This window comes from Panulirus ornatus, chromosome 20 (assembly GCF_036320965.1).
Source record: "Panulirus ornatus isolate Po-2019 chromosome 20, ASM3632096v1, whole genome shotgun sequence".
NCBI lineage: Eukaryota > Metazoa > Arthropoda > Malacostraca > Decapoda > Palinuridae > Panulirus > Panulirus ornatus.
The window spans coordinates 3031448-3057123 of record NC_092243.1 but is presented as its reverse complement, the minus strand read 5'-3'; the positions used below and the strand labels follow the sequence as shown (position 1 = coordinate 3057123).

At 37.4% G+C, this 25676-nt stretch overlaps 1 protein-coding gene across 1 annotated transcript; it reads left to right on the top strand.

The window, feature by feature from the left end:
• Positions 1–250: 250 nt before the first annotated feature.
• Usp14 (ubiquitin specific protease 14) lies at positions 251–22982 on the top strand. The gene is made up of 12 exons (XM_071674527.1): positions 251–451; positions 4540–4718; positions 6643–6750; positions 9484–9601; positions 10282–10465; positions 11193–11321; positions 13063–13231; positions 16386–16489; positions 17641–17776; positions 19700–19808; positions 21748–21930; positions 22427–22982. The coding sequence occupies exons 1-12, from the start codon at positions 436–438 to the stop codon at positions 22525–22527; spliced, it is 1536 nt and encodes a 511-aa protein (XP_071530628.1). The 5' UTR covers positions 251–435; the 3' UTR covers positions 22528–22982.
• Positions 22983–25676: the final 2694 nt, after the last annotated feature.

Here is a 25676-nt window from a genome sequence, read left to right as displayed (position 1 = left end):
AGTTTAATGGAAAGGTACATGCACTTGAATCACTCCATAGAAATGGATACAAAGGTAAAAAGGATTTATTTCTTTTTCTTTTGTTACAGCATCCATAAGATATGATGTACCAATATCATCTCTTCTTTGGTTTGGTCACTATCCGTTGTCAGAGATGATGAAAAAGATTACTATGAAGTCATGCAAAGTGACGGTACTCTAGTAACATTACCGAATAAAATGATTTTCCAGTTTCGCCATAATCGTTGTAGAAGCGAGCAGTAGCAGCGGCCGCTGCCTCAAGGAAGTCGACGGTCGGCTTAGTGTTGTGGTCCAACTTCACTGAGTCAGGAGTTGGGTTATTGTCCGCGCCCATTTGAACATCCATATCGGTCTTGTCATCGAGCTGAAAGCACATCCCAGTGTCTGAGTTAAGGAAATATATCTGCATTCAACATGCCCTCGTATCACGGTATGTATGTATGTGTGGAGAAGGGTCATACAGCGCTCTGGTTTTAGTCAATAACGACATAGTCTCGAAAATTTTCATCCCCAGGACATAAATAATATAGGTGTCCCGATATATGATAAAGAATGACACAGTAGTACATAGTAACTGATTAATAATTGACGGGCTGTTTGTTGGTTGAACTGAAGGAGTATGGTTAATTAGTTTCATCCAATCATTTCCAAAATAGTTTATATTTGTGTGCTACTTGAAGAGATGAGTTGTCATTTTTTACCATTTACATTTTAGAAGAGAATTTCACTGAGTGGCTTCCATGTATGAATAGGTAACTGTGGTGTATCCAGGTGCACAGGATTTACCTATCGCTGAGATAGATGAATAGTTAGGCAGGTGGTATTACGGAGCTGAACTAGACATTTACCAGTATATACTGTTAAGGCCATAAGAAGACCTATGAAGTATGTAGAAATAATATTTAGGATGCTAAATGATGATTGGGTTAGTTTGGAGGCGGTGTGGTGTGGTATTATTGAAGGAAAAAACTTGATTAAAGTTTTTTCAGCTCTTTATCGAAGCTGGCCCAGGGAAATGTCTCCTTGTTTTGAGTAAAGTTGTTCATTGTGAATGTAGAAATACCTGTGGAGGACCAAACTAACTCATATTTTATATCAAACAGGCTTAAAGAAGCAATAGCAGTATATCAGGGAAATTATTGGCTTAGTCATAGTAGGTAATATGTATCTTTGAAATAAAACACCTGATATCTCTGCCAGCTAATATTTAGTTTAATGTTTAGTATTCTAGTTGAAATAAATCACATAGGAAAATGTATCACCAACTTGTCACTGGATGTCAGCACACAGACAACAGCCATGTGATCGTATCATATTTTTACGACAGCATACCATTTTGGATACTAGGTGAGACTGTATGTCTTTTTAAAATTTTATTGATATTTTATGATTGTATTACGTATTATTATACAAGCCTACATTTTCGATTGTATTTCGATTGTATTCTTTAAACTCTTTACTTTTAATGTAGTTTACCTTCCTACTACAGCTGTTATTGTATTCTTTAAACTCTTTACTTTTAATGTAGTTTACCTTCCTACTACAAGTAGAATCTTACAAATTTTTTTTTTTCAGAAGGCAGGATTTATTGTTTAACATGAATCAAGATCAGTGATATATCACTGGGATTATTTGATATGGTATTAGATAGGCAGTAGATGTTGTTTCATAAATGCATGTAAGCAGCACAATTATGATATTCTTCTTTAAGTGTAATTCACGACTGTGTGCTTTGGTCTACTGTCCATTGTTTTGTCAAGAGGACTTTGTTTTAGGTTCCATTAAGAGAAGACTAACCTACCTTAATTTCGCAGTTCACTCAGTTTTGGGGGAGGGCTCTGAATGTTAGGTAAAATGTTGGGTGAAATGATTTAAAAGTAAGTGAAACACATAAACATAAAAATCTTTAGTGAATTAGTTGATTCTTGAACTGAATTAGTGTATTTACAGTTGTAGAGATGATTAATGGGTTAAGGAAATAGATCTGATTATAATAGTTGAAGTTTATTTAACGAAGTATTTCTGCAATCATAGAATTATTATAGTTCTTAACGGTTAAGTAAAAAATATTTGTAACTAAAGTACTTGTGCTGAGAGATGATGGTGAAAAATTTTGGGACTTTACATGTTGCTGATGACGTGGTAGTGTGCCTTCCCCCATTTTTCATGCAAAAAACTATGGAATCAAAATCCATTATGACCTCAGAAAGCTCAGGAGTGACCTTGGCAGTGTCATTCGTGGGAGAGATGGCCTAAAAACCATGCAGTGTGGTTGTGCAGTTGATGCAAGTGTGTTTGATTTTTTACTGTATGCTGCATGTGGACCAGTTTGAGGTACAATCATTGAGGTGTTTTAGTGTATAGCATAATAAACCTTTTTATATTGGTGATATTTTAGTGATTTTCATGCCTGTCATGCCATTTGGAAGTGATTTTTGAATGTTAGAATTTATCAATTTGAATTCCGTTTATATGTTTATACATTTTACTGGGAAAGGATGGAGCATGAATACATATGTTCTCAAACTTCCTGCCAGGTTTGTTTAGGTCAGTACTTTCTAGTGTCACAAGTAACTTCATAAAGCACCAGCATTTCTAATTAGCTTGCAGAAAAAATCCTCAGAGTTCAGTTATGAAGAGATTACTCTGACTGGATGATGTACATAAGTGTGGAAGTTCATTCCTGGCCTTGCCTTCCTATACAGAGTAAAGAGGTGAGAATTTGTGGGGCCCCAATGATGGTAGCTATGACAACCAATTGTTATGTTTGGACATTAAGATATGAATATTAGAGGAAGGTCTGTTCTCTAAGATCCTTGGAATTAAGGGATCAGGCACTCGGGTTGCAGGGTATTTCCTGGATTTCAGCGGTGGCAGTACATGAAGACATAAATGCTTAATGATTACTCCAAGCTTTTATTGATCATGATCTGCTGATATTGATTGGCCATCTCAATTTTTTATGAAAATTTTGATGATTCATCCTTGGTGACTTTTTTTTTATTTTTTTTATTTTTTTTTTTACCATGGCTAGCAATTGAAGGGTTAAGGAAACTTCCATGGTTTTTGTATAAGGATTACTGGACTTTTCATTTGGTTAGTTTTTTATTCTTTGATTCCAAAAGTGAGGAGGTGTTTAATGTATAAGGCAAATATGGGGTTAAATGAAAAAAGTTAATGTAATGTACCATAATCCAGAAATAAAACCATTAAACTTTGCCACAGTTTTACACCATATTGTGTACCATATGTGTATATGAAGCTTGTATTGGGGCTGGGTTAGTGTTAAGCATGTGAAGATGGATGTTACCATAACTGGGGCTGGCCTAACATGATATATTTGAATATATACTCAATTTATGTTAACCCAGTGACCCAACCCAGTCTAACCTTGGGCTGCACTTCTATGAGCCAAGGGAGATCTTGTTTTTCATGAGACACTTTTGTAATGATGAGGTGGATCTTTCAAGATTCTTTTCATTATTGCATATGTGCCTTTTTAGATTAGAGGTCATTGAAGGATCCTGTTTGAGTACATTGTAAGTATTATCTTTCATTCTGTAACAATATATTCATACAGTATCAAAATGAAAATATGTCCCTCATTTTTTGAAGTGGAGTTCTTGACTGTCTTCTGTGGTCTATTGTCCACTGTTTTGTCAAGAGGACTTTGTTTTAGGTTCCATTAGGTTCCATTAACAGAAGACTAACCTACCTTAATGAAGTAGTTCACTCAGTTGTGGGGGAGGGCTCTGAATGTTAGGTAAAATGTGGGGTGAAATGATTATGACCATGATTTTCATTAGTAACGTTGTCTTTTAGGATTTTCCATATGAATTTGTGTATCTTTGTTGTCTGTGTTTTTGTTTCTGTTGTGCATAGTTACATGATACATTTAGAAAATTTTCCTGTAATCACCCTTAAGAACTTGTCTCTGACTGCCTTTCTCTCAGAGGGCCAAAAATTCTCCTAGTCTGTTTGTTTCACTGAAAGTCCTCCATTATGTGAACATTAACATCGCTGAGGAGTTTGTCTTGCTGCTTTATGCACCATCTTCTTTGTTCATTAATTGTGATCCATTTGTTGTCATCGTTGATTAAAATTCTGTAGAAGAATTTACTTTAGAAACAATGCCATGCAGATGTTTCATAAAATTCTGCTTCCCATTTTGTAGTTTGAATGGGGTATTGTGAAACTTAATCATCTTTATTACGAGAGCCAGTCTCCTTCTTTGCTGTTGCTTTCTTCACCTTGCTATCATTCATCCTGTGAGGCAGATTAGGCCAAAACTTATCTCATAAAGTTATATCCCACTACTGTAGCAATATCACCTGTGTTTTTTCCCTAATTCAATCCCTGAACTCGAGCTCTTTTTGGTTCATTACTGTTGTAATCCATCCTTATTTTATGTATGTATTTTTTAAGTAATATGAACTACTAGTCTGGGCACAAACTTTTGAAAGATGAAAAATATCAGTTTTTGTTACTTAGGAAGTAAGTGTTTTTGTTCCTTTACAGTGAAGGTGAAATGGGGAAAAGAGTTGTATCCTGATATTGAACTGGACACTGGTGAACCTCCCATGGTGTTCAGGGCTCAGCTGTTTGCCCTCACAGGTGTACAGCCTCACCGTCAGAAAATTATGTTAAAAGGCACCACCATCAAAGAAGACACCTGGGATGGACTTAAGATAAAGGATGTAAGTATTTATTGGGTGATGAATGAATAATAGTGTATTGATAGATGCCTTTCTTATTCATGTATTGAGCTTAATGGGTTTTCTTTTTAAAGTACAGTTGTGGAGGTAACTCTTTTTGTGACCTAAATGCTTTGCATATATGTAATTTTCATTTTATATGTATTTGCCCTATCTGTTACTTTTTACACCTTTTTGCAGTTGAATGAGAAGTTCTGGGAGGGTTAAAGAGTGTAAGGAAGTAGGTTCTAGACTGATGTGAGTGAGAATTAGATTGGATTACAAGAGGAAGGGCATTGTTAGTGTTTATGCACTTGATATTTAAGGAGTGAGGGACAGAGGAGAGTGTTTTAAGAGGAGCTAAGTGAGTACATTAGCAAATTTGATACAAAGGATTTAATATTAGTGATGGGAAATTTGAGTGCAGTAGTGGGTGATGTTGCAATTGAGGGTATGATTGGGAGCACGGTACCCATCTTTAAATAAGATGGTTAACAGCTTGTTATGTGTTGAAAATTTGCTGATGAATGGGAATACCAGGTTTGAGACAAGGTTCATGTGCAAGTGAACATGGATGTGGAGGAGTTATTGGTGAATGAGCATTATTGACTTATGTACTAATTGTTAGGCATGTAAAGGAGAGTGTGCCAGACATGAACAGACTGAGTGAAGCAGTTAGTAGGGTGTCTGATCACATCTTGATTGAGGCAAGTGTGAAAGTTAGTAGTGGCTGAAGGGAAAGAGGCGAGAAAAGGATGGTGAAAGTTGATGAGTTCGGAAAAGAGGCTTTTGCTGTAGAGATAACAAAAGAAATTGGGAGAGGAATGGCATAAGGTTGGAATTTGGAGAGTGGACATGGAATGGAAATTATTTAGGGAAGCATAGCTTGCATGTGTGGGTTAAATATGTGACCAGTGGGATGTGAGTGTTTGAGAAAGGGTAGTAAGTAGTGGGATGAGGACATTAAGTTGCGAGTGAAAAAGAGAAAATAGGCATATGGATGATACCTGCAGGAAAGGAGTGCGAGTTACTGGGAGATGTATAAGAGAATGCAACTGGAGGTAAAGGGGAAGGTGCAGGAGTCCTATCATTTTTTCTGTTCTTGTTTGGAGTGCAACCTCGAATTTGCAGGAGCCCCATTAAAGCAGTCCTTGGATTTATGATGATTATTATTATGTAATATAGGATCCCCTATATGGAGCCTCTGCAGTCCCAAAACTGCATTGTACATGGGGCAGAGCATATTTGGTTCTTTTGGATGAGAATGTCCTTGATGACCCTTTACTAATTTCTGTTGATAGCAACTTTTCATTTGGGTGTTGCCACTTGCAGGTATAATCTGTTAATATATATATGCGTGGTTCACCATCTTCATACCTGGCTTTCAAGTCAAAGTTATTCACAGGTCTTTGCTTCTAAAATCCTGAAGCTCTACTGTAGAGTCCGTCAGAGAGCAGTTTTTCCCTAACCCTCCCTTCTCATATTCCATAACTTCCCTTCACCTCATACAATCCTCACTTTGATAGTCCTGTTATATGTAAATGTCCTTACAGTAGCATATCAGCACCCTAAGAGTACACAAGTAACACCAAACTGTTGCAATACATCTTGCAGTTACAACATTGGCTTACTGAAAATGGAATATATGCCTCTCCACTAAAAATAATAAACAAATTAAGTTCCCATGGAACAAGAACCAGCTTCAAACAAGAAAAAGTTTCCCAAGTATCCTCTACAAACATTTCACCTGTATCACCCGTAAGACAGATGGTCATAGGACTCTGCTTTCGATGGAGAAATTTCTTTTCTTGCTGATGGTCATAGGCAGTGGCTATAGTAGAAAATGGTTACTCTCCTGCTGTAAACATTTATAGTGTATTTTATATTTTTGAAAAGTCTTATGTTTATTTTCTTTACTTCTTTTTAGGGAGTGACTGTCTTGATGATGGGAAGCAAAGAGGAAGATGTTCCAGTGGAGCCCACAGAGAAGACTGCTTTTATTGAGGATATGTCAGAGGCAGAAAGGAATACAATGGTAGGTATTACTTGCAGATGTCTGTAATACAAAACCATAATGTTGATCCTGTATATCCAGAGCCTTTTATTTTCCCTGCTGAAAGCAAAAGAGCTCTCACATTTTCATTCTTGAGTAGCTTTGTCTCTGACACTCTGATATGTTAGTGTTTAATGCAGGATGTATTATTGCAGAAAACGCTTGTAAGATAGCCGTGCTTGGTAGGTGTAGCTCACTCATATCAAGTGCTTTCAAAACTCCATTTCTATACAGTACAGGTGTCCTGTGTATCAGTTCCCTTAAAGAGTGTAAAGTAGTATAGTAGCCCCTGAATAATCTCCTGACTTTATGATTATAGTCCCACAGTCATTCCTGGTAACACAGAGGTGGCACTAGAGTTCAACAATTATGGAGGTTTTTGCCATTGCCACCCATTGGTTGGAGTTTCCAGAGGGATTGGGCATCAGTGATATAGATAGATAGAAAATATCCCATACTCTGATTATGCTGTACACTTTATCTGTCTTTACCACATCCTACAACCTCATTTTAGCTTGTCAACCTCATCCTACAAACCTTGTGTTAGCATGTTTTTTGCACTGCAGTATTGTTTTTCTTTTATAATGACTGACATAGCACAGGCAAAACATGCCCCAATCAAGAACATCTTGGGTGCAAGGAGAATCAGTAAGAGAAAAATTATCTGGATTTTAATCATGGCTCTGCCAGTGTTTGTAGACCTAAGCTGTTTCTCGTTTATTTTCGAGTAAGTCATGTTTTACTTCTCGCATCCCTTTAGGTCAACTGCATCACAGTACAGAATTTCTGTCTTCTTTTGTTATTGCTCTGTCCTCTTTGCTAATTGCATATTAAATCTGAGATTCCAGTTACGTCATTCATTCCATCTCATTTTTTTTTTTTTTTTTTTTTTTTTTTTTATACTTTGTCGCTGTCTCCCGCGTTTGCGAGGTAGCGCAAGGAAACAGACGAAAGAAATGGCCCCCCCCCATACACATGTACATACACACGTCCACACACGCAAATATACATACCTACACAGCTTTCCATGGTTTACCCCAGACGCTTCACATGCCTTGATTCAATCCACTGACAGCACGTCAACCCCTGTATACCACATCGCTCCAATTCACTCTATTCCTTGCCCTCCTTTCACCCTCCTGCATGTTCAGGCCCCGATCACACAAAATCTTTTTCACTCCATCTTTCCACCTCCAATTTGGTCTCCCTCTTCTCCTCGTTCCCTCCACCTCCGACACATATATCCTCTTGGTCAATCTTTCCTCACTCATTCTCTCCATGTGCCCAAACCATTTCAAAACAACCTCTTCTGCTCTCTCAACCACGCTCTTTTTATTTCCACACATCTCTCTTACCCTTACGTTACTTACTCGATCAAACCACCTCACACCACACATTGTCCTCAAACATCTCATTTCCAGCACATCCATCCTCCTGCGCACAACTCTATCCATAGCCCACGCCTCGCAACCATACAACATTGTTGGAACCACTATTCCTTCAAACATACCCATTTTTGCTTTCCGAGATAATGTTCTCGACTTCCACACATTTTTCAAGGCTCCCAAAATTTTCGCCCCCTCCCCCACCCTATGATCCACTTCCGCTTCCATGGTTCCATCCGCTGACAGATCCACTCCCAGATATCTAAAACACTTCACTTCCTCCAGTTTTTCTCCATTCAAACTCACCTCCCAATTGACTTGACCCTCAACCCTACTGTACCTAATAACCTTGCTCTTATTCACATTTACTCTTAACTTTCTTCTTCCACACACTTTACCAAACTCAGTCACCAGCTTCTGCAGTTTCTCACCAGCGCTGTATCATCAGCGAACAACAACTGACTCACTTCCCAAGCTCTCTCATCCCCAACAGACTTCATACTTGCCCCTCTTTCCAGGACTCTTGCATTTACCTCCCTAACAACCCCATCCATAAACAAATTAAACAACCATGGAGACATCACACACCCCTGCCGCAAACCTACATTCACTGAGAACCAATCACTTTCCTCTCTTCCTACACGTACACATGCCATTCTTTTTTTTTTTTTTTTTTTTTTTTTTTTATACTTTGTCGCTGTCTCCCGCGTTTGCGAGGTAGCGCAAGGAAACAGACGAAAGAAATGGCCCAACCCCCCCCCCCCCATACACATGTACATACACACGTCCACACACGCAAATATACATACCTACACAGCTTTCCATGGTTTACCCCAGACGCTTCACATGCCTTGATTCACTCCACTGACAGCACGTCAACCCCTGTATACCACATCACTCCAATTCACTCTATTCCTTGCCCTCCTTTCACCCTCCTGCATGTTCAGGCCCCGATCACACAAAATCTTTTTCACTCCATCTTTCCACCTCCAATTTGCCATTCTTATGATCTTATTAAAGTTTTATGTTTTGCATGCATACCATATATTAATGAAGAGCACTGAAGTTCAGAGCTCTCTTACACTTCATTGTTGTACTTGCAGGTTTTTTTTTTCCAATCTCTGTTGGATTTCATATTCTAACAAGAAATTCTTTACTCTAGACAAGGGTTTATGGAAATCTTTACTACTAATCCTATAACTCTTTTAATTGTAATGATTGGGCTCAGATGCTTTGATTATGTTTGGGTCTTTGGTTATAGGTATTTTTGTCTTTTCAGTAATAATTCATTTATTTGTACTTACATATTTATATATTTATAACATTGCAGTTAGAACTTCCGGTGGGTATTAAGAATCTTGGCAATACCTGTTACCTCAATGCTGTTGTGCAGTGCCTCAAAACAGTTCCTGAACTTCATTCTTCTATTAAGGAATTCAAACCCAAGCGTAAGTTAATCCATTGATTTTTATTATAGAATTTATTATGACATACCAAGATTGTTTGTAGAAATATCAAACAAAAATATTTACTTATCCTTTGTTGTGGATTAACATCTTTTAAAGCAAGAATAGTTGGCTTAAGGATTTTGTATTACACATTGACCACCTTTTCATAGACCATACTTGCCATACTTGCTTTTCCCAGGATAGAACCCCAGTTCTAAGGTTGTCAGTATGGGGAGTTAGTTTTTTGTTACTTTGATTTATTATTTTAATCTTGAAGTGCAAGGGGATTGAGGGTTGCAACACTAACTACCTCTGGCAGTATATTGGGGACTGAATCTGCAGTTGAAATATCAAGTACTTAAGTGGTCACTTGCTACTTTTAATGAAAGATTGCATTTTTCAAGTTTCACATATGCTCATCCATAGCATCCTTGTTTACTCATGTCTTTTCAAATAGCAAGATTTATGATATTCATTCTTTTATTTTTTTATTCTCATAATCCTTAGGCCAAGTAGGAATGCTTTGGGAGGGTTTTTTCAATCAGATCATCTTTTCTGGGCCTAGCAAATATGCTGATAACCTGGCTTCCTCAAGCAACATTGAGGATATCTTACATTTGGATATGGAGCTACATATGATATAATTTGTAAGTTCATGAAAGTGAGAATAAACTTTACAGGACCTGGTGCAGAAGGGGATTCGTCTTCTACCTCTTCCTCATCATCACTCCTGACAATGGTGGAGGCAGTGGACTCAGGGTCTGTGTTAACCTTGGCTATACAAGATTGTTACCGCACCATGGACAGTGGCAAGACTGCTGTTCCTTTAGTTCTCGTTAATCTTTTCAGATCTACTTTTCCCAGGTAAGTAGGAATGGGATTTTCTCATGGTGCCTGCTAATTTACAGTTAAGGTTTTAAAATGAAGATGATAACAGTGACAGAAATTGAGTGCTATACATAGTACCCCTGTTCTTTTGATGTAGGTGAGGACTACATCATTCCAACATCACAATTGTAAGAAGTATGCTTTTCATTGTATAACTTGCCTGCTAATCTAGTTCAAAGTTTTATGAGAGGAGTCAAAATTATGGTTGAGTTTTTATTTTTTATTCATTTTATGATAAAGTTTATGTGGAATCCTGCATTGATACAGAAAAACTGAGGATATCCATGCATTTTTCTGCTGTTTTCCTTCATGAAGGATAAGAGAAAACACAATGAATAACTCCTGTTAAATAAAAGAAAAGCCAAGGTCTTAATTTTTCGTGACATTGAAGAAGATTAAAGGATACACTCTGTGCAGAGATGAGAGGATAGTTACTGTAAGGAAACTTCAGTATGCTGAGGTTGTACAGACAAAGGAAAGAATGACAAAGTGTGTTTATGTGAAACATAGGGGAGTTTATACAGGTTGACGAAGGCTAAAGTTATAATTGAAAAGAGAATGAGCATGGGCATGAGAGGAATGTAGTTATAAACTAACAGAAATGTTTTGATGCTGTGGTTTGTAAAGTAACTTTTGTAAAAGGTGTGTAAGGAAATGTTCTTGATATCAGCAAATTATTGTTATTATTACTATTCATTTTCAGATTTGCTGAACAAGGAGAGCAGGGTATGTACATGCAGCAGGATGCATCTGAATGCTGGACAGAGTTGATGCGCCTATTGATGCAAGAAATTCCATCTAAGGATCCAACAACGACAGCTAAAAGTTTTTCGTAGGTATTAATGCTTTTATCTTGTACACATGCTTGTTCTTTTTGTTAATACATAGAGTGGGAAGCAGCATTTTATTAGCTTTGACAAAAAATGAATATTTCAGTGCCTGTGGTTTAACTTGATTTTAATGTATGTTTGAGAGGTGGCAAGATGATAAAGTTTGTGGTAGTGGAAAATGCCAAAAACTTATAGATTAAATGTGGTGAGAGGAGAAAGGTATACATGTCATTCTCCTTTTGTAATAGAAAGTTCTATGCAGCCTGTAGTTGAGCAGTGAAGAACTTTATGGATAGTAGATGCCTTTCAGAAAGTTTTTATCCAGACCAGAGAAACTTGTATTCCATAGGTCATTCTGTCTATCTATATCTCTGATGCCTTTTCCAATTAGAACCATCTCAAGAGAGTGGCCACAGCAATAGTTTCCATAACTAGTGAACTCCAGGTACTGCTTCTTAGTCCTTAGTGCCACACCTATAACAAGCCACTGGCAGTGGGCAACTTTAGTACAATGTTTGTAGAAGCTCCTACCTAATGTTCCTACAGTTTACTTCTGTTTAATCTTTCTGCCTAATTCTGCCTAAATGTTCCTACCAACTACTACTATCTACTACTCATACCATTTTGCCAAAAGGCAGGGGTAGCCCATAGTGCTCACTGCAGGAAAATTAGAGTCATAAAGAATGAGCTGTTTGAGTTAGGTGGTATCAGATGTTACGTATAACAAGGAGAGATTCTTTGTTTGTGGGCAGAATGCTAAGAATGTAAGACTGCTACCTGGGTCAGAGGAGTGCAACTTGACAACCACAGAAGCAGCTGTCACTAACCCTCTCGGTACCCAGGCAGGTGATACTAGTAATATATCTCGCAGATCGTTGGCTGCCTACTAATACTACTGCCATAGGATTTCTGCAATACCTAGCCATGCTTTCATCATGTTAACAGGCTCATGGAAACTCATCAGTTGATTGTGAATACCATCTTTTCTTACTAGTGTTTATTAGATCCCCACCCACCCACACAACAAAAACTCCAATTCTCCGTGTATTATATTTTTCCTTTTCTTTAATGATTATTGGATTATTATTTCCAAGTGACATCATTGATAATGGTATTTCATCATTCTCATTAGGTGCCGATTCCAAAGATGGAAGCATTTTAAAGCTTACTTTTTGTTTTTCTCTAGGTCAGTATGCACTTAATTTTCTTTTTCTTGAATTATTTACTGGTATTTAGTGGAGGTATAATATGTTAAAGTCATATGATTAGTCAAACAGCACATATTTGCATTCTTACTAAGTTGTCAATTTGTTTCACTTTATTGTTAAGGAAGCCCTTAAACTAGGACTAGATGAATATACTAGATTTTGTACAAAATTTTGAATGATTAAGGCCTGACATGCAGGAGGGTAAAAAGCATGTAAGGGATAGTGTGAATTGGAATGACATGGTATACTGGGTCAAGGTGCTATCAGTGGACTAAACCAGGGCATGTGAAGCATCTGGGGTAAACCATGGAAAAGTCTGTGGGGCCTGGTTATGGATAGGAAATTGTGGTTTTGATGCATTACACATGACAGCTAGAGAATAGATGTGAGTGAATGCAGTCTTTCTTTGTATTTCATGATGGGATCAAGTATGAAAAAGTTACTGCTGTATATATATAATAGCATTTCATTGTATGAAATGGCAAACTGACTGTCTTATATAAAATTTTTGTATATTCTATGTTGTTTATTACAGATCATCTCTCATTGACCAATTCTTTTGTGGGGAATTCTCATGTGATTGGAAGTGCGTTGAAAGTGAAGAAGAGGAAGCCACTCATACTACAGACAAATTTCAGCAACTTATGTGCCATATTAATCAAGATGTTAAGTATCTTCACACTGGACTGGTGGCTCGAATGCAGGTTTGTGTAAACCATGAACGGTATTTTCTGATGGTATTGATACACACACACACACACACACCATACACACATAGGTCTTATCTGTTAAACCAGACATACACCCTTATCCACCTTCCCTTCCACCTATAACTACACAACATAAAGACAGGGCAGACAGTAAGGAGGAGAGCTGATAACATTTACAGTACAACCCATTCACAGACCACTCATCACATGAAGTATCACAGCAGCAACACTTGACATACTAACCACAAAAAGCTACTCATCACTTACTACAAAATAGTCAATGCCTATGCACTTCCCCTCATCACTTGTCCTACTGCAAAATAACTCCTGTATACTTCCACTCTTCACCTGTCCTTACAGATAAACTCCATACCTACTAAACATAACCATTATACTTGTTTGTGTAGATGTTCAACAATCTATCTTGAATGGCTCAATACTCACACCCAAGATCTATGTGGTGAGCCACTCATAAACCAACTGCATTTTCCTCATCATCATCTAATGCCCCCAGCCAACCAGACTTCCAAAACACCATCTCCAGCAGCCAACCTCACCAGAGCATTACCTCTTGCACTCAGTCTGTGCTCAAAAGACCCACCCTAAGTACATTGCATGAACTTGACTACCCACCATTCTGATATCTCCTCAGATATCCCTCTCAACTCATGCAGATTCCAAAAAAATAGACAAACAATACAAAACATATTTGCCAGCATTCACTCAGTACCTAGAATCAAAACTTCACACTATATAACTTTTCATTCTCGTACCATGCCATATCTTGCTTCATCAACATCAACAGCCAAGCTATTGAGAAGCACATACCACAAGGACATAGAAAATATCATAATTCAAACTGTGAAATGCAAAATTAACAGAAACCAGCTTTTGTGAATTATAAATAAAATTCACACCTTCCAAAATTAAATTCGCACCTTCTTCACCACCCTAGTCCCCACACATGAAGCACATGTAATCCAAACCAACAACGTCCCTTCCCCAAAGAACAGACAAATATTTATACCCATGAAACATTGTTCCAAAATTTGCAACAAACCAACCACACTTACAAACAGGACAATCATTGATAACTTACACAAAATCTATTTTGAAGAACTTCAAACCCATTCTTCACTCCCATTAACATTCAAAACAATGAAAGCTAAGGAATTTCCTTGCAACTGGCCCTTACAACCTTTCAGATATCCAGATAAGACTCTGGCCTAATTGCAAGTGAAGTATTCACAGATATCTCCGACTATTTTTGGCTGTGCTTCAGAATCCCAGACTTCTAAAAACTTTGCAAAATAGCATCCATCTTGAAACCTCCAAACCAGTAAACTTCCCTTTTGTCATATTTCCCTCTGTCATTACTTTCATCAGTATTGGAACTCTTCCAAAAACTCACTGAGAACAGAATCAACCAAAATACCCCATTTCCCCAACACAGCAGGGCTTTAGATCAGTCACTTTATACTCTCACTTTTCTTATAAACCTTACACACACACACACACACACACACACACACACACACACACACACAATCAGTGGTAGTGAATAGTAATAAAGCATTGTCACAGTCCTCCAACATTCTTATACAGATGTTTGACATCATTCACCACAAGAAAAACCAAAAGTGTTTAAGTAACATCATTGCTGGCTACCAAGCCATTCACAAAGGTTTCACTTTTGGAACCCTCATACTCTACAAATGGATGTCCTAGAGATGATTTTTTTACTTTAAAACACTTCAGCCATTTTCTACATGATCTCCCATCATCTCAGCAGACCACAGAAGACCTCAGATCACGTCATGACACTACCATATAACAAACAAGCAGTGGTACATCAGGTATTTAGTTTGTCTTAACCAAGGCAGATCATTTGCATACCCACAGAATCCACTGTCACCCAGATAACCACAGCCAGACATCAATCCAACGTGCACTCTTCCATAACCCTGAATGGTCCATCACTTCTTGTTAACAGAACTACATCTATACTTAGTATCACATATGACACACATGTTGCATTCACCCCACACCACAAACATTAGCAAAAAAGCCATAACCAGTTAAAATACCCAGAAAAACACTTTCTCACTTTTTGACAAGGAAAAGAATCTCAGATTCCATTTCATCAATTCATCCACTTCACATTTAATTATTCCTAACCTGCCTTGTCATCCACTTTCTCAAAAGCAAGCAATGCAGCCATGTATAGCAAAAAATCAGTGCCCTCAGAACAATCACCTGTTTCATAGCATCCATGGGGGAAAAAATACTTACAATAGTTTCACTTCAGTATGCTCAGCTCTTTTTTTGCAGCGGCACTAGAGCCCTCATCCAAAGCATCCCATAGCTAACCACCAGCCTCCAGGTAGAAACAAAGAATCACCTGTGCTTTCATTTCAGCAAGCTGTAATCTACTCAGTGATCCCCCTTCTCCAGCAAACACAACTAACAAAACGTACTTGCATATTAATGACTCGACAAGGACTAACCATTTGCCCTATCAACCAAGCCTTAAACTCCTTTCACCACATGCACACCCATCCAGAACTACACTCCTGTGCATGTATGAGTTATGCTTGTCTGCATCCTGGACACAACCCTTCTTTCCAAAACTGTAAACTCTGATTCATGATTCCAAGACCCCTCATTCTTAAGACTCTTCTTCCATACCAATGATACTGAACGCTTTCTCCTCACTTGTCATGCACTCACCCTGTATTTACATAAACACACTACCACTCTTCTTGGCCTTTGGCACTCTGCAAGGTGGATGTGACCCTCTTCGTGAGTGCTATGGGAGCTCCATAGAAGAGGATACTGGAGTAAAAGTAAGTATGGAAGGTGCTTATCCTGTATAATAGGCAAATCAAATTGCAGTGTGTCATCAAACTTGAGGTGTTGTTGTTAAGTCTTTAGTGCACAGCACTAATGGTTAAGGAAGATTCTGTTTTTATAGATTTCTTTTAATGAGGAAAAATTTAGGTCTAGATTATGATGATATTATGAATCATGAATTGGTACATGTTTTTATACCTAGTTGTTTCTCCCATGTTTTTTTTCATAAATTGTGCTTAACTCTTTTATCTCGTGTGAATATTATTGATGTACTCATGCTAACTTTTTTTTTTAGGAACAAATCACCAAAAGATCTGCTGTTTTAGATCGTGATGCGGTGTACACTAAAAAATCTAAAATATCCAGATTACCAGCCTACTTAGCTGTAGAAATGGTCAGGTATGGTTGGAAAGTTTGTCTATCCTTTTATGTTTTATGAATTTTCTTTTGCTTTTTAACAGGGTAACTCATGCAGAAGCTTCTAACAAAACAGTTGAGGGAAACTGCTTAACTGTTATGCTTCTTTTAGGCATGATTCATCATTTTATCCATTAACCATACATTAAGTCTTCCACTGAGTCTGTTCTTGTTAACCATGCTCAATAGGCTTTTGGTAATATTTCCTCACCTGTTTTTACCAAATCTCCATACTTATGTAAAGGTGTTCCCATTTCCATTTTACTTTTAAAGATATCTTGATCTCACTCTTTAGCTTCCTTTTTTTTACCGTTAACAATGTTAACACTGCACTCACTTGAGAAGTTCATTTCATCTCCATGCTATTCCTACCATTGGTTTGTTGTAGACCCTAGTTTTGATTGATTACATTTGTGTTATGTTTAGAGAATTAAGAAAAACTCTTGGTTAGTCAGGTAATGAGTGGAGTCATAATGAAACCTTACACCTCAAAAGTTAGAATTGGTGATGACAACGTATTTACAAAAGAAGCAAACTTGAATACTGCATTGTTATGTGATCACCAAAAGGGCAAGCTGAAATCAATAATTTAAAGAGAATTAGAAACTTCTAACAAAATTTAGGGAATAGAACCCGAGAACAGTCACAATAGGTTAAAAGGAATTTAGATAATAAAGTGAAGAAAAAGAATTACATGGTAATGTAAGCATGGCAACAACCTGAATTAATTAAAGATTGTGCTTGAACAAACGAATTCACAACATGGAAGAAACAGAATGATTAGTTATGTAATAATCCTTTGGAATATAACAAAAAGATACCAAGCAAAAATAATCAGAGACCTGCAAAAATGATATGGAGGAATTTTTATGCTTGATCAAACAAAATAGAAATCTGTAAGAATCAGAATAGAAGACTTATGTTGTCCCAAAAGTCATGGTGGCAGAGAACAAAAGTCATTTTTAGATGAACAGTAGATATGGTGAGGGCTATGCATTATCCCATGCCTCAGCATTATATCGTAGTTAGTTTCTCAGGTTGGTAGCCAGATTCTCGCTCTTCCTCATACCTTCCACACAGCCTTCCTTGAAAATACATTTTCAAAAATGTCTTGCATGCTTTATCTCCTTCAGGTTCTTCTATAAGGAGAAGGAAGCTGTAAATGCCAAGATTCTTAAAGATGTCAAATTTCCAATTGTTTTGGATGTTTTTGACTTGTGTACGCCAGAACTCCAAAAGAAGCTGTCTCCAATTAGAGAAAAGTATAAGGTGAGTATAAGAAATAAATCTGATAATGGGGCTGTTATGTTTCATGTGATAGTATAATTAGGTTTTTTTTTTATTTTTTTTATTATACTTAGTTGCTGTCTCCCGCGTTTGCGAGGTAGCGCAAGGAAACAGACGAAAGAAATGGCCCAACCCACCCACCCCATACACATGTATATACATACGTCCACACACGCAAATATACATACCTACACAGCTTTCCATGGTTTACCCCAGACGCTTCACATGCCTTGATTCAATCCACTGACAGCACGTCAACCCCGGTATACCACATCGCTCCAATTCACTCTATTCCTTGCCCTCCTTTCACCCTCCTGCATGTTCAGGCCCCGATCACACAAAATCTTTTTCACTCCATCTTTCCACCTCCAATTTGGTCTCCCTCTTCTCCTCGTTCCCTCCACCTCCGACACATATATCCTCTTGGTCAATCTTTCCTCACTCATTCTCTCCATGTGCCCAAACCACTTCAAAACACCCTCTTCTGCTCTCTCAACCACGCTCTTTTTATTTCCACACATCTCTCTTACCCTTACGTTACTCACTCGATCAAACCACCTCACACCACACATTGTCCTCAAACATCTCATTTCTAGCACATCCATCCTCCTGCGCACAACTCTATCCATATTTTTTATTGTTAGCCAGAAAGATAGGATTAAAGCTAGTGGGTTTGCCTTGATAAAGGCTTTGGATTTTTTTTTCTAGCAGATAGTTTCTTTGAACTCATTTTCAGTTGGTTAGAATTGACTTCTCTGTGCTGAGCCTCAGGTGTAAAAGTCCTTCCCAATACAGTACAGCTAGGCAGTTACACACAAAGCTCACTGCCACACACTCACCTTCTTCCCTCACCCATCTTCTCCCCTCTCTCTTGTGCTTTTTGATTCAAATAACCTCTTATGTTTTAGATTTTTAATATAGCCATGCTGTAGCTACTGCATAACTAAACAGCATATTACATGAAAAACATATATCTATCCATTTATATCTCTGATGCCTGTTCCAATTGGAACTCCCTCAGGGGGGTAACCTTGGCCCAAAGTAGTCTCCATAAATAGTGAGCAATAGTGCCACTTTTTAGCCTTTAGTGCCTCACCCTTAACAGGCCACTAGCAGAGTGCAACTCTAGCACAGTGTTTGCAGAGGCTCCTACTTAATGTTTCAATCTACTACTACTGCCTAATGCTTGTGCCTAAATGATCCTGTCTACTGCAACCATTTGGCTGAAATTCAGGGCTAGTGCATATTGCTCACTGCAATAAGATCTAGACTTACAAAGAATGAGCTGTGTGGGGTAAGTTTTGTCAAATGTTATGTATGACAAGGATAGATTTTATGTTTGTGGACAGAATGTCAGTAGTTCATGTGTTGGTGAGGCAGAAAGAAAAGACAGCTGCTTGAGTCAGAGAAGCGCAGGTTCACAACCACTGAAGTGGTGGCTCACTAAGCAGCTCTCACTTTCCTTCCCAATACCCAGGCGGGTAGTACTGGTAATATACCTCCATAGTCGTTAGCTGTCCACCAACCACTACCCACTAAGAGAAAAGTAGTCATTCCTATAGAGACATATGGATGATCCTCATTCGTCATATTGAGAATATGTGGACAGCAAGTGGAGGAAATTGACAGGGTGCCACTATGCTAATTATTCCCTATTAGCTAAGTACCTGGTTCTACCAAGGCTGAAATGGATATGTAATTTTTTCCTTTATATATCTTCTACATTTTTATAAAAGGAACAGAAAGTAGGTATAAAAACTGAAAGAGATGTGTAAGTTATGGTTGGAATTGCAAAAAACAAGAGATGGTATTTTCTAGTAATATTTCTGGTGTGATAAGGTATGAAGATGAAAAAGTAGATGGGAACAATTTGTAACAAGTTATTTTGATATTTAACATTTTCAGGACATGGAAGAAAGGCAGATAGAAGAGGAGCGAGCCAAGAAGAAAGGCAGACCAATTGCTATAGAAGAGAAACCACGCACTCGTTCTCTTCCATTTTCTTTTGAAGATGGTGGGTGTTTATTACTTTATTGCAAGTGTTTATGTATTATAGTGATATAGTAAAGTGAACCAGAAAAATATAGCATATCAAATGTGAGTTAGGCCCTAAGAAAAAAGAAAAAATCCATATCGAACATAATAGAGTAAAAGCCAGGGAAGGAAAAATGATGAGTAGGGGCTTAGACAATATAACTATGGATATAAAAATGATAATAAAAATCTACTGAAATGTATTGCTGGGATAATGATTGACTGAGAAATAGTAGATCTTGATAACGAAATAGTTGAGATACTTGTCAAATCAAGCAATAGTCCAGAGATAGCTAAGTTGATACACCCTTGATAGAGATATACATACTGAGAGCATTACAGGTAAGACTAATTGAAAAAATTTTTTGTTGAGGACAGCAGACATGTAGACAAAAACCTATTAAAGATACCCACCAAAAAGACAATGATAAAGATTTCAATATTGAGATTCAGATTTTGTTAGACTTTATACCAAGAAGGTGCACATAAACTTGAATCTGAAGGTGAGATGTACAGTGTGGGGGCAGGATGTGCATAGTTGTTTCATAGTTGGACAGTATAGCTATGAAAGTAAAATAGTATTAACTAATGATGTATGCCTTTAAATAACACAGCTAACATAGCTAGATTTGAGAAAGACACTGATGATTAAGTGAATAATACTACTCATAGTATTCCCTGCTTGTCGTAGAAGGCAACTAAAAGAGGAGGGAGTTGGGGGGGGGGCTGGAAATCCTCCCCTCTCGTTTTTTTTTTTTATTTTCCAAAAGAAGGAACAGAGAAGGGGGCCAGGTGAGGATATTCCTTCAAAGGCCCAGTCCTCTGTTCTTAACGCTACCTCTCTAACTCAGGAAATGGCAAATAGTATGAAAGAAAAAGAAAGCAAGTAAGGAAAGTGAAAATGAAAATAGTGAGACTAAAATATTAGTTATGATAATGGCATTGATACAGTACTAAACAAGGGCAACTCTCGTGCAGTGTTTGCAGAGGCTTCCAACTAATGTTCCAACCAACTCCTTCTACTTAATGCTCCTGCGTAAATGTTCCTACCTACTACTTTTATCTACTGCTCTGAATATTTTGCCAAAATGTAGGGCTAGTGCAATGTGAGGAAAATCTAGAGTTACGAAGAATGAGCTGTATGAGTTAGTGTTGTCAAGTGTTGTGTGTGACAAGGGAGGATTGTATGTTTGTGGACAGAGTGCCAGTAGTCCATGTGTTGGTGAGGCAAAGTAAATACAACTACCTGGGCTAGAGGAGTGCAACTTGACATCCATTGAAATGCTGGCTCACTACAAGGCTGTCACTAACTCTCCTGTTACCTAGGCAGGTATTACTGGTAATATAACTCCATAGTCGTTGGCTGCCTACCAGCTACTACCTACCTATAATAATGAATGTAGATGTGGACACCCAACAGTGCCCAAAGTTTGTTGTCAGTTTGGAAATCTTAATGCAGTAGGCTATAGTACTCTCCCATGCTAAAATAGGAAAAGTATACTTTTTTGGTGGGGTATTTTCTTCTGTAACTTATGGTATAGAATTTTTTTTCATACTATTTGCCATTTCCTGCATTAACGAGGTAGCATTAAGACCAGAGGACTGAGCCTTTGAGGGAATATCCTCACTTGACCCCCTTCTCTGTTCCTCTTTTGGAAAATAAAAAAAATGAGAGGGAAGGATCCTTCTACGATTCACAGGGAAAACATGGGAAGCATTCTTTCTCCCCTATCCCCAGGTATAGAAATATTTAGATATTTTTTTCGTAATGGGGAAGCATCATCTTATATGTATGCCTAAATAATATGCAGAGAATGCTACATGTTTGTCTTGCTTTATGGAAAAGTTTCATTTGAGTACTCTTCTCTATCTCAGATTCTTGATTGTTTATTCATGCAAAGTTGATTATTTATTGACAGATTATGGAAGCAACAACAGTGGTTTCTACAAGTTACAGGCTGTACTAACCCATCAGGGGCGGTCTTCTTCATCTGGTCATTATGTAAGCTGGGTACGATGGAAAGGCAATGAATGGCTCAAGTGTGATGATGATGATGTCACACCTGTTACGGAAGAGGACATTCTTAAGTTATCTGGAGGAGGTAAGGTTTAGCATCAGAAAGATTTATCTTAGAAAACAAAATTATGCTGATAGCAGCTCTGTTCATTATTATAAGGTGCCATGTTGCTGGAGAAATAGATTTGCAATTCCATAGTGTTAATTAATGATCATCTCTTGAATTAGCAACAGGTTTGCTGATAAGGAGTTTGACCATTCATCTTCATTCTCTGTGTGTCTCTCCCCCTCCCTCCCTCTCTCTCTTTCTTCACCATCTTCCAGACTATTTTCTTATTCTGTGTTGAGTTGTTCAGTGCTCTCTCTACTCATTTTTATTTTTTCCCCCATTTGTTACACCTCCAGTTCCTTTTTCGTGATCTGTTGCTAACTCTTGCACTTCCTTTCCTGCAGGAACAGATCATACACCTGGCTTTTCAGTTTCACTAGCAATGTAACTGATAGATTTTATATTTAATCATGTTACTCAGGTTTGTAATGCAGATTGTATATTATTTCATATTTTTTTTTTTTTATTTTAGGTGACTGGCATTGTGCCTACATATTGTTGTATGGACCACGGATATTGGAAATATTGGATGAGGATGAAAAACCAGCACAAATTGAAATGGAGACACAGTGAAGCAGTAATAGCTAAATAGTTTAACCATGGTAATTTGATTGGTAAATTTAAACATCATTTCAGATAATTTTCTACTGTTCCAAACAGGTGAAATGTGATATGCTGGGTCTTGATATGGCTTTCAGTAAAAGAATTCTTAACTTATCACAGAGCTAATTTTTGATAATAACCTGTCTGTCTTGTTAAGAATTATTTAATGAAGACTTTTACCCAGCTTTTAGTTTAAAGATGTTAATAAATAAATTTCCATGTTGTACCTGTAAAGATTATTTTGATTCCATGTGACTGTTGCCCATCTTCAGGGATGTTTTCTGAAGGGATGATATTGTATTTTATCAATTTAATGGGTATATAGAACCACATACAAGTATGAGAGGAGGGGTATAGCCTTGTTTTGTAACATTGTTCATATGTTTTATTCAGTCAGAAACTGGTTACAGTAAATTTTATTAATGCTTGAAGTTTTATTTACCATCATTGTAAGAAGAGAAAGGATGCTTCAAGCCATTACAATTGTATTACAATTTCAAAAGATCGATGATTTTCTCCTCATATTTGGTCACCATTTCTCATGTTATATGTGTGATAAATTTTGTTTTTATAAAACCAGTAAGAGTTGTTTATCTTCATTATACTGGTCCATTTATCATACATAAAGTAAGTGATGCTGCAAGAACCAAGTTGGCATCAATGTGTATACAGACTGGTATAGCAAAGCCAGCCCCTTCATGAGGCACCAGTTGATACTCTGAAGAGCTTCAATTCTAGTGCTGACCAAGAAGAGTATAAGCTGATTTACTTCCATGCCCAATTCTGAGACAATAAAGCAGCTCTAAACAACTACCAATCAATAACACGAACACCATGGTATTAGACTTAATAAATCATTACTTCATACAAGCAAACTTTGCCCAATTCAAGACAACAAGGCTTCATAGCCAGATCATTCATCTCAGCTGTGGAATCATGCAAAACAATTGATATGAGGAGACACTGGAGAAACAACACTTTGACAACAGACATTGTTTAAGACTGAAATGGTAAAGTTGGAAGACAGTTCTGCATTTCCCAGCAAATGGATCACATCTTAGTAATTTCAGATACTTCCAATGTAAGAAAATTTCTTCCTGACTGTAATTAAGTTTGCACTTAAAATTTTTGCTTATATTGTGACATAAATGGAAACTTCACAGGTTTGTGTGATCATTTGTTGATAATGAGTAAATAAACTTGAAAATTGTAGAAAAAACAAAACACTGGACGAGACTAATAATGGTAGCTTATGTCCTTATAATCGCATTTTTCCACATGCAACGGAAGACAAAGGTCTGTATGTGTACTATTTGCAGAATTATGCAGGATTTACCGATTAAATGAGTTCAAAGATTTCAATGTGCATTTGATTAACTTTACTTTGAAATTATGCAGCCTCTTAATTATAAAAGCTGCCATAATCATTTAACAAAGCACTTTGGTGTATCAGCAAGTAAGGATGTAATTCTTTAATCAAATGTGTTTAGAAATATATGTAAGATGATGCTGATGAATGCATAATAAGAGATTCCAAATAGCCACATGGAAATTTAAGGGTATGATTTGAAAGAAACAATTTAGTAGGCAGCTGGTGTGCCGAATTTGATTAGTGTGAACAGTTTGAAAAGGCTTCCTGAAACGTAGATCTTAAAGGAAATGGGAATAAGAGAAAAAAAAAAAGAAATGTAGTTGAATATATATGAGAACAATAGTTTATTCTGCAATGAGGTAAGTGCATGTAGAAAAGAGGTCTGTCAAAATGAGGGTTTGCCAAATCAAGGATGGTGGGCCACTGGTGACAAGACATTCATAAGTGGTAAAGGCATTTTGAAACAATGGAGATGATATGAGATTTAGGCATTGCTTTAGTGTTGTATTAGGTTGGGAGAATGAAAAATAGGCATGGGTCATGATGTCATTACAGAAGTGAGGAAATTATCACTATAATTGACAAATAGAATCTGGAGGGACGGCATACAAAATGAATAGAGAAATTACAGAAGTTAAGTTGTAGTGAAGAGCATATACGTTAGAGGCAAATGCTCTTGAACCAGGACTAGACAAGCATAAGTGACGTTCACAACGTAAAATGGGTTAATTGACAAGCTATGGTCTTTTAAACAGTGTTGTTGAGTTATAAGGCAGAATTGTAATCATAAAATGGTTACAGAAATTTGGTGTGGAATCAGGATTTTTTCAGAGGGGAAAGACGGTATTGTTGACCACAATTTTGTATGAATGAAAGGTGAGGAAAAAAAGTGGGACGCTTCACATCCCCTGGTTCAATGACAGCACGTCGACCCCGATATACAACATCGTTCCAATTCACTCCATTCCTTGCACGCCTTTCACCTTTCTGTATGTTCAGACCCCGATTGCTCAAAATCTTTTTCACTCTATCCTTCCACCTCCAATTTGGTTTCCCTATTCTCGTTCCCTCCACCTCTGACACATATCCTCTGCATTCTTGAGCCGCCTGGGATCGAGCCCATAGGTTTGATTCATGGATTACGACAGTCGGTCCACAGTCAACCGAGATGTTCATCCTCTCATAGGGCTTAGGCTAGGATATATATATATATATATATATATATATATATATATATATATATATATATATATATATATATATATATATATTTCAAACTATTCGCCATTTCCCGCATTAGCGAGGTAGCGTTAAGAACAGAGGACTGGGCCTTTGAAGGAATACCCTCACCTGGCCCAATTCTCTGTTCCTTTTTTTGGGAAAAAAAAAAAAAAAACGAGAGGGGAGGATTTCTAGCCCCCCCGCTCCCTCCCCTTTTAGTCGCCTTCTACGACACGCAGGGAATACGTGGGAAGTATTCTTAATCCCCTATCCCCAGGGATATATATATATATATATATATATATATATATATATATATATATATATAAGCAAAGTACCAGCGAAAGGTTGCGTACGTGCAACGTCGAAAGTGTACAATGGTGAATCGGTACAATAAATGTTTCGTCGAAGATTACTTAACCTTGTTTAAAAAACCTTTCAAGATATATATCTACATTAAATAGTACAAACGTTTTACACAAACTACATCAGGATGTCTATGACGACAAAAATCATAGTTATCATA

What these genes read in the sequence shown, in the direction of transcription:
- Usp14 (XM_071674527.1), top strand. An exon ending in GACTGGTGGCTCGAATGCAG is followed by an intron (nt 13,232 to 16,385) that starts GTTTGTGTAAAC and finishes TTTTTTTTTTAG; the next exon opens with GAACAAATCACCAAAAGATC. An exon ending in CAATTAGAGAAAAGTATAAG is followed by an intron (nt 17,777 to 19,699) that starts GTGAGTATAAGA and finishes TAACATTTTCAG; the next exon opens with GACATGGAAGAAAGGCAGAT.